We start from the raw sequence: 13451 nt of genomic DNA on the forward strand, positions 1-13451 counted from the left end.
TCTGTGCTGCTTTCCAGCACAGGGACTTTGAACTATGGAAATCGATGCTGTCTTGATTGGCATCTGCTTTGTTTAACCCAGATCCCCACTCTTGAATTCATTGTCACCCACTCTTGAACACTTGCTGCTGCTTTCTGTCACTTTGACGACTTCTCTGTTTAGCTCTGACCTTCCGGTTCTTTAGTCCTTAATCTGAATTCCGGATTCTGCCTTCTAGTTTAGGTGTGGGGGCTTTTCTCTCTTTTAATTGAATGTAACATCTTCCTGGAGATTTTGGCTTAGCTGCTTTTTGGTTCTTGGTGCCTTTGGCTCACTTCTGAAGAATCCCTCCCTTCTGTTCCCACTGTGGCTCCATTAAATCTTACCTTAACCTAACAGATTCAGAGACGGTGCAGTGAACAGGCTGAAGTTACGACTATTAGTCGTTTCACTGGAGTGTGGGTGGAAACAGAATTCTGAGTGGAAGCGTGTTGTGGTTGTCCAATTGGCTGAGTGCAGATTACCTTCCCCGAGAGTAAATGAAATCAGATTCATATGTGCGGCATCCCCAACTGCTCCTGGTTCTTCTTTGGAGAAATTTGGAGGTGGCTCCAGGAAAATATCAGACTCTGTTATATGACATCAGGTGTCTGTGGACTGCCATTAATCAAAGTGAGGGGTGAGAGTGGGGACATGAGTCTGGGTGGTGGGTGAGTTGCTGAGGAAAGGAGTCTTATCTGTTGCTAGAGGCACAATGCTGGGAAGTTCTGGCTATTTTGGAGAGGACCTGGTCTTCTAATTAGAGGGGGAGTACCTAATCTGCCAGCTCTGTTTTTTTTTTTTTTCCAAGATTTTATATATTTATTTGAGAGAGAGAGGGAGAGAGAGAGCACGAGTAGGGGGAGGGGCAGAGGGAGAGAGAAAAGCAACTTGAGGCTCAATCCCAGGACCCTGGAATCATGATCTGGGCTGAAGGCAGATGCTTGACTGACTGAGCCACCCAGGTGCCCCCAGCAACTCTTCAGTGAGTCCCAGTAACTGGGGAAGAATTACCTAATACCTCAGGCCCTGTTTTGAGGAACCCTGAAAGGCCATCTTGTTTGTTTTATTTCAATGAATTAGTTTTAGTTACTAAAATCCCTTAAGACTCTCAAATCCAGTTGTTTCATGAACAAGGGACCAGGGCATGGCTTTCCCCCACTGTGATCAGGTTCCTTGGGTCTAAGTATGGGGATGAGAATTGTCCGTGCATTTGGAGTCCAATTCCAAGCTTGTTGTGTTCCCAAGGCCGCCTCTCTCAAATACATGTGTTTTTCAGTGCATCACTTGTAAATTGCTTTCGGTGTATTAACACATGAATCAACAGAAACTTATGACAGTAGCTCATGAGATCGTCCAGTTTTCCATCAGAGGCCCCTACTTCTCATTTTTAGTGTTCTCTGAACTCTTGGGCCAAGTTCACAGATCCTGATCGTTGATGCGATTGAGCTGCAGTTTGGGTGTAGAAGGATCATAAATGACAATAAATAAACAACAAAACTGAAAAAAAAAAAAAAACAAAGCCATTCCAACTTTCCTCAAACAGTTTCAGTGTCTGCCAATGCCCTTTGCCTTAAATAATATCCCTGATATTTCCCAACAGTTGATGAACAGAGCTGTCTAGATCTTGAAGTTGTGTTGTGATTTTCTTGCCTTGGGATATGTGGAAGACAAAGTCTGATATTCTGTCGATATCCTGCAAGAAGTTCTGTTTTAAGAAAACAAAAATAACCTCAAAACTCCAACAACTGCTGATGACAGTTGTGTTATTTTCTGGTGTTTCTACATTTTGCTGGACTAGAAAAATGTATGGTATAGGGGCTAAGAGTGTTATTTCTGGAGCCTAACACATTGGATTCAGATCCAGACCTCATCACTTATTAGATGCATGATCTTTGGCAAATTACTAAACCTCCTTGGACTTCAGTTCCCTTCACTATAAAATAGGTAATTCTATAAAATATCTCATAGGATCGGTGTGAGGATTAAGTAAGACAATGCATGTAAATTATTTTAGCAACTAAAGCTTAGTAACTACACAACAAAAATCAGCTACTAGCATTTTAGCTTATCAGGGGTTGAGCCCGGAGAATGTGCCTCATGGAGTTCTAGTCTTATGACAGTGTATCCGTGGAGTTGTTGCTGGTGGTATAAGAGGACATGATCTAAGTGAAAGCCTGCTTCTTCGGGTCCCCTGGGGAAGGCTGGAGGAAGAAGAGGGAGACAGAAGAGGGAGGGCAGGTGAGAGTCCAGATTTCCCCTCTCTTTGAGAACTACTCAAAGCTCCCAGGTGTGGTCAGTGGGAGCAAAACACAGGCACCGACTCAGCCCCGAATGCAGGTGGGGCAAGCAGCACCCAAGGTACAAGGACCTTTCCTTGGAAGCCTGAGGAGACAAGGACACCGAGGGAGAGAGAGGACATGACATTTCTCTGACACCACGAGTTAGCATTAATCTCCACCCCTCTCCCCGTACACCCGGACCCTAATTAAAGGGGAGAAGCATAGTATGGCGACGATGTCTCAGATTTAAATTTTTAAATCTAAAGAGACTGAAAGTTTTTCTGAAGACATTCATTATCTCATTGAATTAAACACTTACCCCAACCAGCAGATAGGGGCTCAGGAGAAAAACTATATTACCTTTAGACAAAATTAAGAACTTTGTTTTTTGCCTGCACATATGAGTTTGCCGAGTGAATACATTTTGTTGATCTCCCTATAATGAAATTGTCAGTGCAACTTGGTGGAGCTGGCCAGATGACCAGAGCAGTATTTCCAGGTTAACTCTGAAAAATATTTTTTCAGAAGCTCATGAGTAGAGTTTCTCTGTGTGTTCTGGCTAGCCTCGATACCCATGTGTTGCTAAGTAGGGTACTTACAGCCAGAGAGGGAGATTTCTGAACTTTTTTTGGTTGCTCAGGTTTGTACGCTTACTGCCCATCTAGCAGATCTCTTTGAAAAAGGGATGGGTTCCTGTTGGCTGCCAGATGCTGCTGGGTATTCTAGGCATAAATAAATGTCTCACATCATTTTGATTCTGGCTTATGTTGATTCCAGTTCATTTGTTTATACTGCAGACATTTATCTGACAGCCACTTTGCACCAAACACTATATTAGACGTCAGTTGCTGTTCCCAAAAATAACACACCTAGTGGGCAGTAAAGACACTCAAGTATTTCATCTCTGCGTCACTGAAACAAAGGCTTCAGATACGATGAAGGGTTCTGGCCCTGGTGATCTTTGTCTCTAGACTCCTTTTGTGACAGCCACAAACAGACACTGCTCTGTTCTGCTGCTGAGATCCACCACTGCAGGGCCATACTTCCTGGAGGCTGCTCTCAGCCAGGGCTGGAGCCCCGTGCAGTGCCAAGACAGGTCTAGTCCTCTGAGACAGGAGGCTCGAGGGCCCCTCCCGAACACTCCCCTTACACCCTTTGTTTTCCCTTCACATAGCACCGGAAACACTGCGCTCTGGTGTTTTGTCTGTCCACTATTCTGTGTGTGTGTTTGTGTGTGTGTGTTTAAACTTATTTATTTGAGAGAGAGAAAGAGAGCGAGCATGAGCAGGAGCGGCAGAAGGAAGGGGAGAGAGAATCCCAAGCAGACTCTGTGATGAGCGCAGAGCGAGATGCAGGGCTTGATCTCACAACCCTGAGATCTCGATCTGAGCCGAAAGCGAGAGTTGGACCCTTAACCGATTACGCCACCCAGGCGGCCCATTTCTGTGTGTTTTTTGAAGGCAGGATGTGCTGTGGGTGGTTCTCTATTTTCCTGGCACCTAACATAGTGCCTGACTGATGACAACAGTTTATTGAGTGAATGAACCAATGAGGGCAATGGTGGAAAGAGCTCAGTCTCAGAGAGACCTTACACCTTAGCCACTGATTTTCCCTGCTGTCTCCCAGTCATTTACTTTCTCTCATCTTCATTCTCCTCACCTCTAATAGGGATAACCGTATCTTCCTTCTAGAACTGTTTTAAGGATTAACTGAGTTTTAAGATACCTGGTACACTGTCGGGAACAGAGTAAGCACTAAAAACAGCCCAAGAAGTGGAAATTTCCTTCCTTCTATGTTCCCTGAGCAACATTAGTACTCTGTTGAAAACAGCTCACAGTTTGTAATTCCCATTTATTCATGACCGATCTCATTCTTCAAAGCCTTCATCAAATAAGCTAAATCATCCTTTTGCTTTGACTGTTTGCCTTAAAGTTTTCCCAACAGATCTGCCAGATGAATCTAGAGCTTGGACTCATGACTACTGTGCACCCACCACCAGTGGGGCTTCCTGGGCTCCAGTAAATAGTAAGACTTACGAGGCTGTCTCAGGCTTCTGGCACTGGTCTACTCAGGTGGATATGGTTCAGGGATCTGGCTTATGAGCAGGGCAGCGTCAGCCCTTCCTCTTTTGCAGAGTCCTTGCTGCGGCCATAGCGCCGGGGTGCTAGGAGAAGAGATCCACGGTGGTGTAGGGGTGGGACTGTCCTAAAAAGATTGATGTCCCAAAGGTGCCAATTTCTCTTGTAATAATTTCATAGACATAGCTGCCAAGGTTGAGTCAAAGGACACATACATACCTCAGGGGTGCTTGGGTGGCTCAGTTGGTTAAGCATCTGCCTTCGGCTCAGGTCATGATCTCAAGGTCCTGGGATGGAGCCCCACATCAGGCTCTCTGCTCAGCAGGGAGCCTGCTGCTCCCTCTCCCTCTGTCCCTCCCCCTGCTTATGCTCTTTCTCTCTCAAATAAATAAATAAAAATCTTTAAAAATAAAAAATAGAATAAAAAAAAATACATCAGAAGAGTGACCACACTCAAGGAAGCCCTAAGCAGGGAGTATCCGTAAGATATTTATATTTAACTTAGGGTAAAATTCTCATGCAGAGGGAGAAAGGGTTTTGTTAATGCATTTCCCATATTGACCTTTACAGAAATAACATCTGACAGAAGCCGTGTGCTCACTGGGGACCCTAGCCAACACGATCACATCTTAATTATAGTGCCTCCTGCTGCTGGCCCCAACAACATTGTATATCACATTCTGAATAGGGTCTCTTGCTGCCCAGTACTGGGTTCCCCCACCCCTTTTGGAACATTTAATTCTATATCTTACTCCATATTATTTATTCTATTTAAATATGATATTCATAGTATTTTAACTTAATTACTTTAATGCAGTAATCTATTTTATAAATAATTAAGTGGAAATATGTGCTATGATATAATCTTCCCTTCCATTGCTTTGCTTGTTCACTGTGTTTGCCTGGTTAACTGATCTGGGCATGCTTCTGTCATGTGCCTCTAAGCTTTATACAAATGCTTTTATCAGCCCCTTGGCTCCAGCTCGGGGAATCCCTCCAGGCTTACTTTCCTGTCACCTGTCTTAAAGGGCCCCATGAATGTACTCCCTCTTCTGGACCTGGTGGTCTTCATATCTTAGCTGCTTCTGTTCGTCTATTCTATTCTATTCTATTCTATTCTATTCTATTCTATTCATCTCTTTGTATTTCTGTTCCCATACAAAGTAACAGGACTTTGTATGCTTTATTTTGATGCTAGTTTGGTAACCTATATGTGGCTGCATTGAAGTTTGCAACTAGAGTGCCCCCAACTGCTAGAGAAGATAAGAGATGCCATACTCTTGAGCTCACTCATAGTCTTCGATAATATAATTTGCCTCTTACTGTGCCCTTTCCTGTCTGAGAAATTAGAGGAATCAGGCAATGAGATGCAAAACTATAGCTACAGCATTACTGTGTATTTGGGATCAGGGTACTTTGATTTGCAGCTAAATACCTAAGAAGAAATAGCCACATGTGATCTAAGCATAAACCCACGTCTATAAAGGAAACACATGAAATGACTGACATCTTTTCCAAGCAAAGCATAGCACAGCAAATGATTATGGCACAAATGTATGTGACTGGTGAGGGAATGCAAAGTAAAGCAATCATCCTGATAGATGGAATAATTGTGAAAAGGTTCTCTTGAGGAAGAGTGAAGTCCTTGAACTTGGTCTTTTTGTAACTGTGAATCACCAGAGATGCTCAGGGATGGACGAGTAACATTGGCACCGCCAGAATGACAGATGGAGAAAATAGGGCTGCAGCGTCAACAGGTTACAGGGGAGAAGAGAAGCTGAACTTCAGTAATCCACCGATGTGTGAATGAGGGTGGGTGGGTAAGAGTGAAGCCTGGGAATTCCCATCTTCTGGGGTTGCTATGAAGCCATGAAGCTTCATTCCCTGTGAAGCAGGGACAGAGACATTGCGGGACAGGAGTTCTGTCATTTGGATTTGAAGTCCTTGGAGCCTTCCATAACTCCTCCCTCCAGCTGTCCTTCTCTTGGCAGAGTGGACTCCCAGGTTCACTGGGGCTGTTTTAATTAGGCATTTCTAAGAAAAACAGGATATGAATGAAGAAATAGTAATGCAATCCTGGGAAGATTTGCATCTCAGGAAAAGCAGCTGGTTTTTAGACCATTAATGGCTCATTTGCCACACTGGAGACAATTAGAAAAGGAATGTCCTTTCTGGCTGGGTCCTGGCGCCTACTTGCACTTCTCAGTATTCCTCCTGTTCCCAGTGTCCAAACCACAGCTGCTAAGTTCTCAATGAGGAAAGATGCTTCAGATACTCTTTTTCTCTGCCATTATTGTCTCAGCAATTTTGAATTTTGCAGGACTCATTGTAAATCTGTTTATCGCAGTGGTCAATTATCGGACTTGGCTCAAAAGCTCCAGAATCTCCTCTTCTAATAGGATCCTCTTCAGCTTGGGCATCACCAGGTTTCTTATGCTGGGACTGTTTCTACTCAACATCATCTACTTCTTCATCTCCCCAAATGTGGAAAGGTCAGTGCACTTATCCACTTTTTTCCTGATGTGTTGGATGTTTTTGGACTCTAATAGTCTCTGGCTTGTCACCTTGCTCAATGCCTTGTACTGCGTGAAGATTACGGACTTCCATCACGCAGTATTTCTCCTGCTGAAACGAAGTCTCTCCCTAAAGATCCCCAGGCTGCTGCTAGCCTGTGTGCTGATTTCTGCCTTCACCACTCTCCTGTATGTTGTGCTCAGACAGACATCATGCTTTCCTGAATTTGTGCCGGGGAGAAACGGTACAGGATGTGACATCAGTGAGAGCGTCTTGTCTTTGGTGATCTCTTTGGTCTTGCGCTCATTTCTCCAGTTCATCATTAATGTGACTTCTGCTTCCTTGTTAATACATTCCTTGAGGACACACATACAGAAGATGCAGAGAAACGCCACGATTTTTTGGAATCCCCAGACTGAAGCTCATGTGGGCGCTATGAAACTCATGACCTGTTTCCTCATCCTGTACATTCCCTATTCAGTTGCTACTCTGCTACATTATTTCCCTTTTGTTGGGATGGATTTGGGAGCCAAATCCATCTGCATGGTTATTTCCACCATTTACCCTCCAGGACATTCTGTTCTCATTATTCTCACACATCCTAAACTGAAGACAAAAGCAAAGGAGATTCTTTGTTTCAACAAGTGGTAGAATTTCAATAGTAAATAGTGGCTGGAGTCATGTCACGGTTTGGGAGAGCGATTTTCTCTGGGAGCAGCTTTCCTAGCCGTCTGTGGAATTCATTCTTGTAATTGCTGATCTGACCTCCTTGGCCTTTGAGTGCCTGTATTTCAGTGTATTCTGCAATTAAAAAATTTTAAAATATTAGGCATTTTTTCCCTAAAGAACTTGTTTAAGACATTACTGATCATGTAGTTTGCATGGGTGTTGCATGCCTGGCTAGTGGAAGTCACTACATTGTTCCACGGGCTGCTGGAGTATAAGGGGGAGTTCCCCCAAATTAAGCAATAGATTATAGTTCACATCGTTAGTTAAATCTTTGAGGTTTAGCTGAGGAGCCCTGCGTAAGGGCTTAGCAATGAATGGGTGCATCGTCATCAGCAGGCACTAGACTGGCTTAAAACATAGCAAGAGGATGCAAAGAGCAACGGAAGAAAATAAAGTTTTAGAAAAGAGAAGAAAGAGAAAGACGAAAGGGAACAGTATATATACTTGTGGTAGGTGTACAGAAAAAGAACCCTCACCCTGCTGGGTCACAGTCACTGAGCTATTATTACCAAGAAACTCTAGGACTACATTTCGAGGTTTGTTCTGGAAAGAAGGGAAGGGCCAGAGTTAATGGGTGGAAGGAAGTGATTAGTATGAAAGAAACCCAATCCAGGATAGTTCCAAGGATCTCAAAATCCAGGGAGCCAGCCTGAGGTCAAAAGCAAGTGCCAGGGGCACTTGGGTGGCTCAGTCGGTTAAGCATCTGGCTTCAGCTCAGGACATGATCTTGGGGTCCTGGGATAGAGCCCGGCATTGGGCTGCCTGTTTAGCAGGCAGTCTGCTTCTCCTTCTGTGTGTGCTCGCTCTCTCGCTATCTCTCAAATAAGTAAATAAAATCTTAAAAAAAAAAAGCAAGTGCCAAATAGTGAAATTAACACAATCTGAATATAACTTTACAAAAGATTATACTGTGTCATGTAATACGGAATTCCGGGGAAAGCCAAGAGTTTACCAGTCCAATGGCTTGCTAGTGGGAGCATCGGACTTTTGGTGAATATATGTCATCTGCTTATGAATTTATGTACTAAGTTGTATGGCCACTGCACAATTCTTCAGGAGAATAATCTTATTTTCTAGAGGTGAGGGAGTTGAGACAGCAGGACTGGCTACAGAGGAACAGAAATTTGAAGATGGAATATTGATCAGTTTTGGAATGGGAATTGGGGATAATAATTTATATTTATACAGTTTTTTGTATTTATAAAATATGTATGTAACATTTACAGATCTCAAAGTAGATAATCTTACTAAAATAACATTCTCTTTATTAAAAAAGAAAAAAATGAGAAATCTCCAAATATTACAGATTACCTGATTTTTGGGTAGAGTTTTTAGCAATGTTGTAGGTTTGGAGTTTTGCTGCTTCCAAATGCTCTGCCACTAAATACTTATTAACCAGGAATTTAAACATTTTCGAGTCTTTCTTTAAGATGTGAGAACTTATAGGCTCTCTAATAAACAATATCCTGTACCTCCCTATATTCTCTGCCTATTCAGGGAAGGGAGGGATGTTTTAAACTCTGTTAAGAAGAGGCACTCTCTGAAATGAAGGGTGGGTGCCAGGGCAGTGTCTGTATGACATCATGAAACAACACTGTAAGCAGCTGTAGCTCGGGCACTTTGCCATTTAACTTTGGACGGCTAAAGCCCTGTATTGTCGGAGCTACATTTTCACATGTGGTTTTATTGGTTCCTCACAACTTCGTGGAGAATGTTGGTATTACCCATCATACAGATGACAAAATTGAGGCACAAACAGGTATTATAAATGGCTCATAAACTAAGAAGGGGTAGATTCAGGGTTCCAATTTATCTTCTGATTCTAAAATCCAATTCTTTTTAAACTATATCACAAGGTGGATGGAAAGACTGGGAGAATGCCCAGTTATAAAGCTTTATCTTCTAGGACAAGAATAAAATATTCAAGGGGTGCTGAGTGGCTCAGTCAGTTATGCTTCTGCCTTTGGCTCAGGTCATGATCCCCGGGTCCTGGGACCAAGTCCTGCATCGGGCTCCCTGCTCAGCAGGAAATCTGCCTCTCCTTCTGCACCCTCCCCTGCTCGTGCTCTCTCTCTCTCTTTCAAATAAAAAAGTATATATACATGCACATATGTACATGTATATATAATTAATATAACATTAATGTTGTATAATATAATAATATTATTTAGGGAGGAGATATAAAAATCTTATAGGTGCTCAGTTTCCTTAGGTGAAATAAATGTGATACCATGTAGATAGATAGTAGGCTTTTAAGCCTGAAATTTAGGTGAGATGTGTGTATATATATGTATGTGTGTATCAATTTTAAATTTTTTATTATTTTATGTTTTCATCATGGTAAGTGTTCTCTTTAATTGCCGTCACCTATTTCACCCATCCCCCCACCCACTTCCCCTCTGGTAACCATCAGTTTGTTCTCTATAGTTAAGAGTCTATTGGTTTGTCTTCTCTCTCTCTCTTTTTTCCCCTTTGCTCATCTGTTTTCTTTAATTGCACATGAGTGAAATCATATGGTATTTGTCTTTCTGTGATTTATTTCACTTAGCATTATACTTTCTAGATTCATCCATGTTGGTTGCAAATGGCAAGATTTCATTTTTTATGGCTGAATAATATTCCATTGTAGATAATATATACTGTATCTTCTTTATCCATTCATATATCGATGGACCCTTGTGCTGCTTCCATAGTTTGGCTGTTGTAAATAAATAATGCTGCAATAAAAGTGGGGGTGAATGTATACCCTTGAATTAGTGTTTTTGTATTTTTTTGGATTAATACCTAGTAGTGGAATTGCTGGGTCATATGGTAATTAAATCTTTAATTTTTTGAGGACCCTCCATACTGTTTGCACAGCAGCTGTACCAGTTTGCATTCCCACCAACAGTGCACGAGGGTTGGTTCCATTTTCTCCACATCCACGCCAACACCTGTTGTTTGTGTTGCTGATTTTAGCCATTCTGTCAGGTGTGAGGTGATATCTCATGGTAATTTTGATTTGCATTTCCCTGATGATGAGTGATGTTGAGCATCTTTTCATGTGTCTGTTTGTCATCTGGATGTCTTTGGAGAAATGTCTGTTCATGTCTTCTGCCCATTTTTTAATTGGATTATTCGTTTTTTGGGTGTTGAGTTTCATCAGTTCTTTATATATTTTGGTTACTAACCCTTTATCAGATATGTCATTTGCAAATATCTTCTCCCATTCTGTAGGTTGCCTTTTAGTTTTGTTGACTGTTTCCTTCCCTGTGCAGAAGCTTTTTGTTTTAGGTGAGATATTTTTTAAACTAAAAATATAGCAACATTAAAGAAGAAACTATTTTTCAATTTATTTTGAATGTTGCAATGTGGAAAGGAATAGGCCAATAGAAAGCTGACAGGAAAGTGGATACAATTCACATCCGAACGAAATGAAATTCTTATGCATTCCAAGGATTTTTACCTTTTCATCTCCAAACCTTAAAAAATTTTGAGTATAGTTGACACACAATGCTACATTAGCTTCAGGTGTACAACATAGTGATTTGACAAATTTATACATTATGCTGGAAGCCTGTACCTCCCACTCCCCTTCACCCATTTTTCCCATCCCCCCCCAACCATCAGGTTGTTCTCAGTGTTTATGGGTCTTCTAAATCAAGGATTTTAGGAGTTCCTTTATATTGCCTGAATTTTGCTTAAACAGACGGGACTTTGGGCTCCCATTGTTACTAGGATTCTGTTGATGAGCCATTTTCAGTTGTTTTAATTATTTAAAAAACAAACGAAAGAAGGGTTTAGAAGAAGGAGGCATTAGTCTTTTAAAGCACGAATTGAATGTAACTTTTAAGTTAACCTTAAATGCCAGAGTCTTCAGGTGAAACTGAAGCTTACTGAAGGCATTTAAAATAATTTTTTTTCTTCTTTTTTTGAAGTTAGAGCTGGAGCTGGAGCCTCTAGTCTCGCCCATTGCTTCTCAAGGAAGGCTGGAGAGGGGAGAAGAAGTTAGGGTCTGTTGGGAATTCTTTTTGAATTTTGTGTGCCCTGCCTCCCATTTCTCTGGGGTGTGGGAGTAGAGGGGAAAGTGGTAGTTTGACAAAAGTCCCTAGGGCTTTGGGTAATTGGCCCATGGCCAGTTTTATTCCCTGAGAAGTGAAGTGTGAAAGGGAACTGTGAGAATTTGCCTGGCAAGGAAATTAACAAGGAAGTGATATAAGTTAATGGAGGTTGGGTGGGGAGAGGGAGGGAGAGGGGGTCCAGGGTAAGGATAACAGCAGGGAAGGGGCAGAGATTGCACACCATCTTCCCTTAGCTAAGTGGGGTGGGTGTGGGGTCCGGCTTCTGGGGAAGCACCAATATTATTAACCTGTCAGGACTACTGGGTTGTTCTCTGGGGGATGGCTGTGGGCTATATAGGGCCTGAGAAAGGCTTGACTGTGACTCTGTGTCTGTAGGAAGGAGCGAGAGGCCCTGGGTAGATGACCTGATGCATGTGTACCTTGCTTGCAAATGAGGTGTCTACACACAGGTCCACATTTGATTTGCTTGATAATATTTCTGACCTATTTTAAATACAGGAAAATTATTTGTCTCAGTTTTGCTGCTTTTATAGTTGGGACAATGACTTTATAATGATGATCTGAATCCAGATATCGCAATAGGGGAAATAGTTAGAGATATTGCTATTGATACTACTCTCTAACTCCTACTTACCTCTCTATACTTCTGACTTCTATCAAAGGCCGAATCAGTCTCTCATCTTTATTCTTGCATTCCAGAAATTCTGATCATCTTCCTTAGAAGAAGCAACTCAGTTCATCCTGTATTTGCATACTGTGAATAATAGCAGACTTAAGGCACTCTCCTACTTTATTGAAGGGAGTGGTTTTGGAGAGAAATCAGATCCAGGGAAGGAACGAAAAGTAACGTTAATTAGGTAACACTATTTTTTAGGCACCAGGCTGGGTAATTTCAGATGTCCTTTTATCTTTACAATAGCCCTGTGAGGCAAATCATACAATATCAGAATTTTTATAAAGAGGAATCTGAAACTCTGAGAAGTTAATTAACTGACTGGTTAAGGCCACGGCTGCTAACTGTTTGAGTTGGGAGGCAACCTCAAACCTGTCTGACTTTGAAGCACATTGCCTTTCTATGAATGGCCGCAAGTACTCCATTTGTAAGTTCTCCCCCCAGGGAGCTACTCCTGAGGTTTGTGCCCCCGCAGAGGGCTGGTGCTGACGTGCACCTGCAAAGCCCTTGGCTGTGGATGAGCAGATATCCAGAAGGCCGTGTCTGCCCTCTTTTTTGCCTGTTTCTTAGCATGATCTTACAATGTTATGGGAAAACTTTAGTCTCCTCTAGAAAAGCACAATTTTCAAACTGTTAAAAACATAATTTTTATACAAACAGCTTCATGTAACGGAGTTGTCTATAGCTTGTCAAAAATGAAGTTGTGATTTTTTATTTTGTTTTACAGAAAAGTTGCAAAAGGAGTTCAAGAGAGTTCCCAGATTCCCCTCACTTAGTTTTCCTGATGTTGACATCTTACATATCCTGGTGCACTGGCTCTCTACTCCTCCAAAGGCAAGTGCTCCCAGGTTCACGTTAGCACCAGCCCTCAGTGGGACACAAACTAGCACTAATGCATTAACTGTGAACTAAATAGAGCCTTCATTCAGATTTTACCAGTTGTCATACTCACGTTCTTTTTCTCTTCCAGGATCCCAGTCTAGGATCTGATGTTACATTTCATTGTCAGGTGTTCTTAATCTCTGCTGGTCTGTGGTGTTTCTCAATCATGCATTGTTTTCATGACCATAACAGTATTGAAGATTACAGTTCAAGC

The 13451-nt window shown here is 42.1% G+C and overlaps 2 protein-coding genes across 2 annotated transcripts in view; both read left to right on the forward strand.

Moving 5' to 3' along the window:
* SSBP1 (single stranded DNA binding protein 1) overlaps positions 1 to 13451 on the forward strand; it is a 103349-nt gene that overhangs the window by 27422 nt on the left and 62476 nt on the right. The gene's annotated exons all lie outside the window — the stretch shown is intronic.
* On the forward strand, positions 6640 to 8904 carry TAS2R4 (taste 2 receptor member 4). Its single transcript, XM_044388795.3, has one exon. The coding sequence runs from the start codon at positions 6641 to 6643 to the stop codon at positions 7541 to 7543; it is 903 nt and encodes a 300-aa protein (XP_044244730.1). The 5' UTR covers position 6640; the 3' UTR covers positions 7544 to 8904.

The sequence above is a fragment of the Ursus arctos genome, unplaced genomic scaffold, assembly GCF_023065955.2.
Source record: "Ursus arctos isolate Adak ecotype North America unplaced genomic scaffold, UrsArc2.0 scaffold_3, whole genome shotgun sequence".
Lineage (NCBI taxonomy): Eukaryota > Metazoa > Chordata > Mammalia > Carnivora > Ursidae > Ursus > Ursus arctos.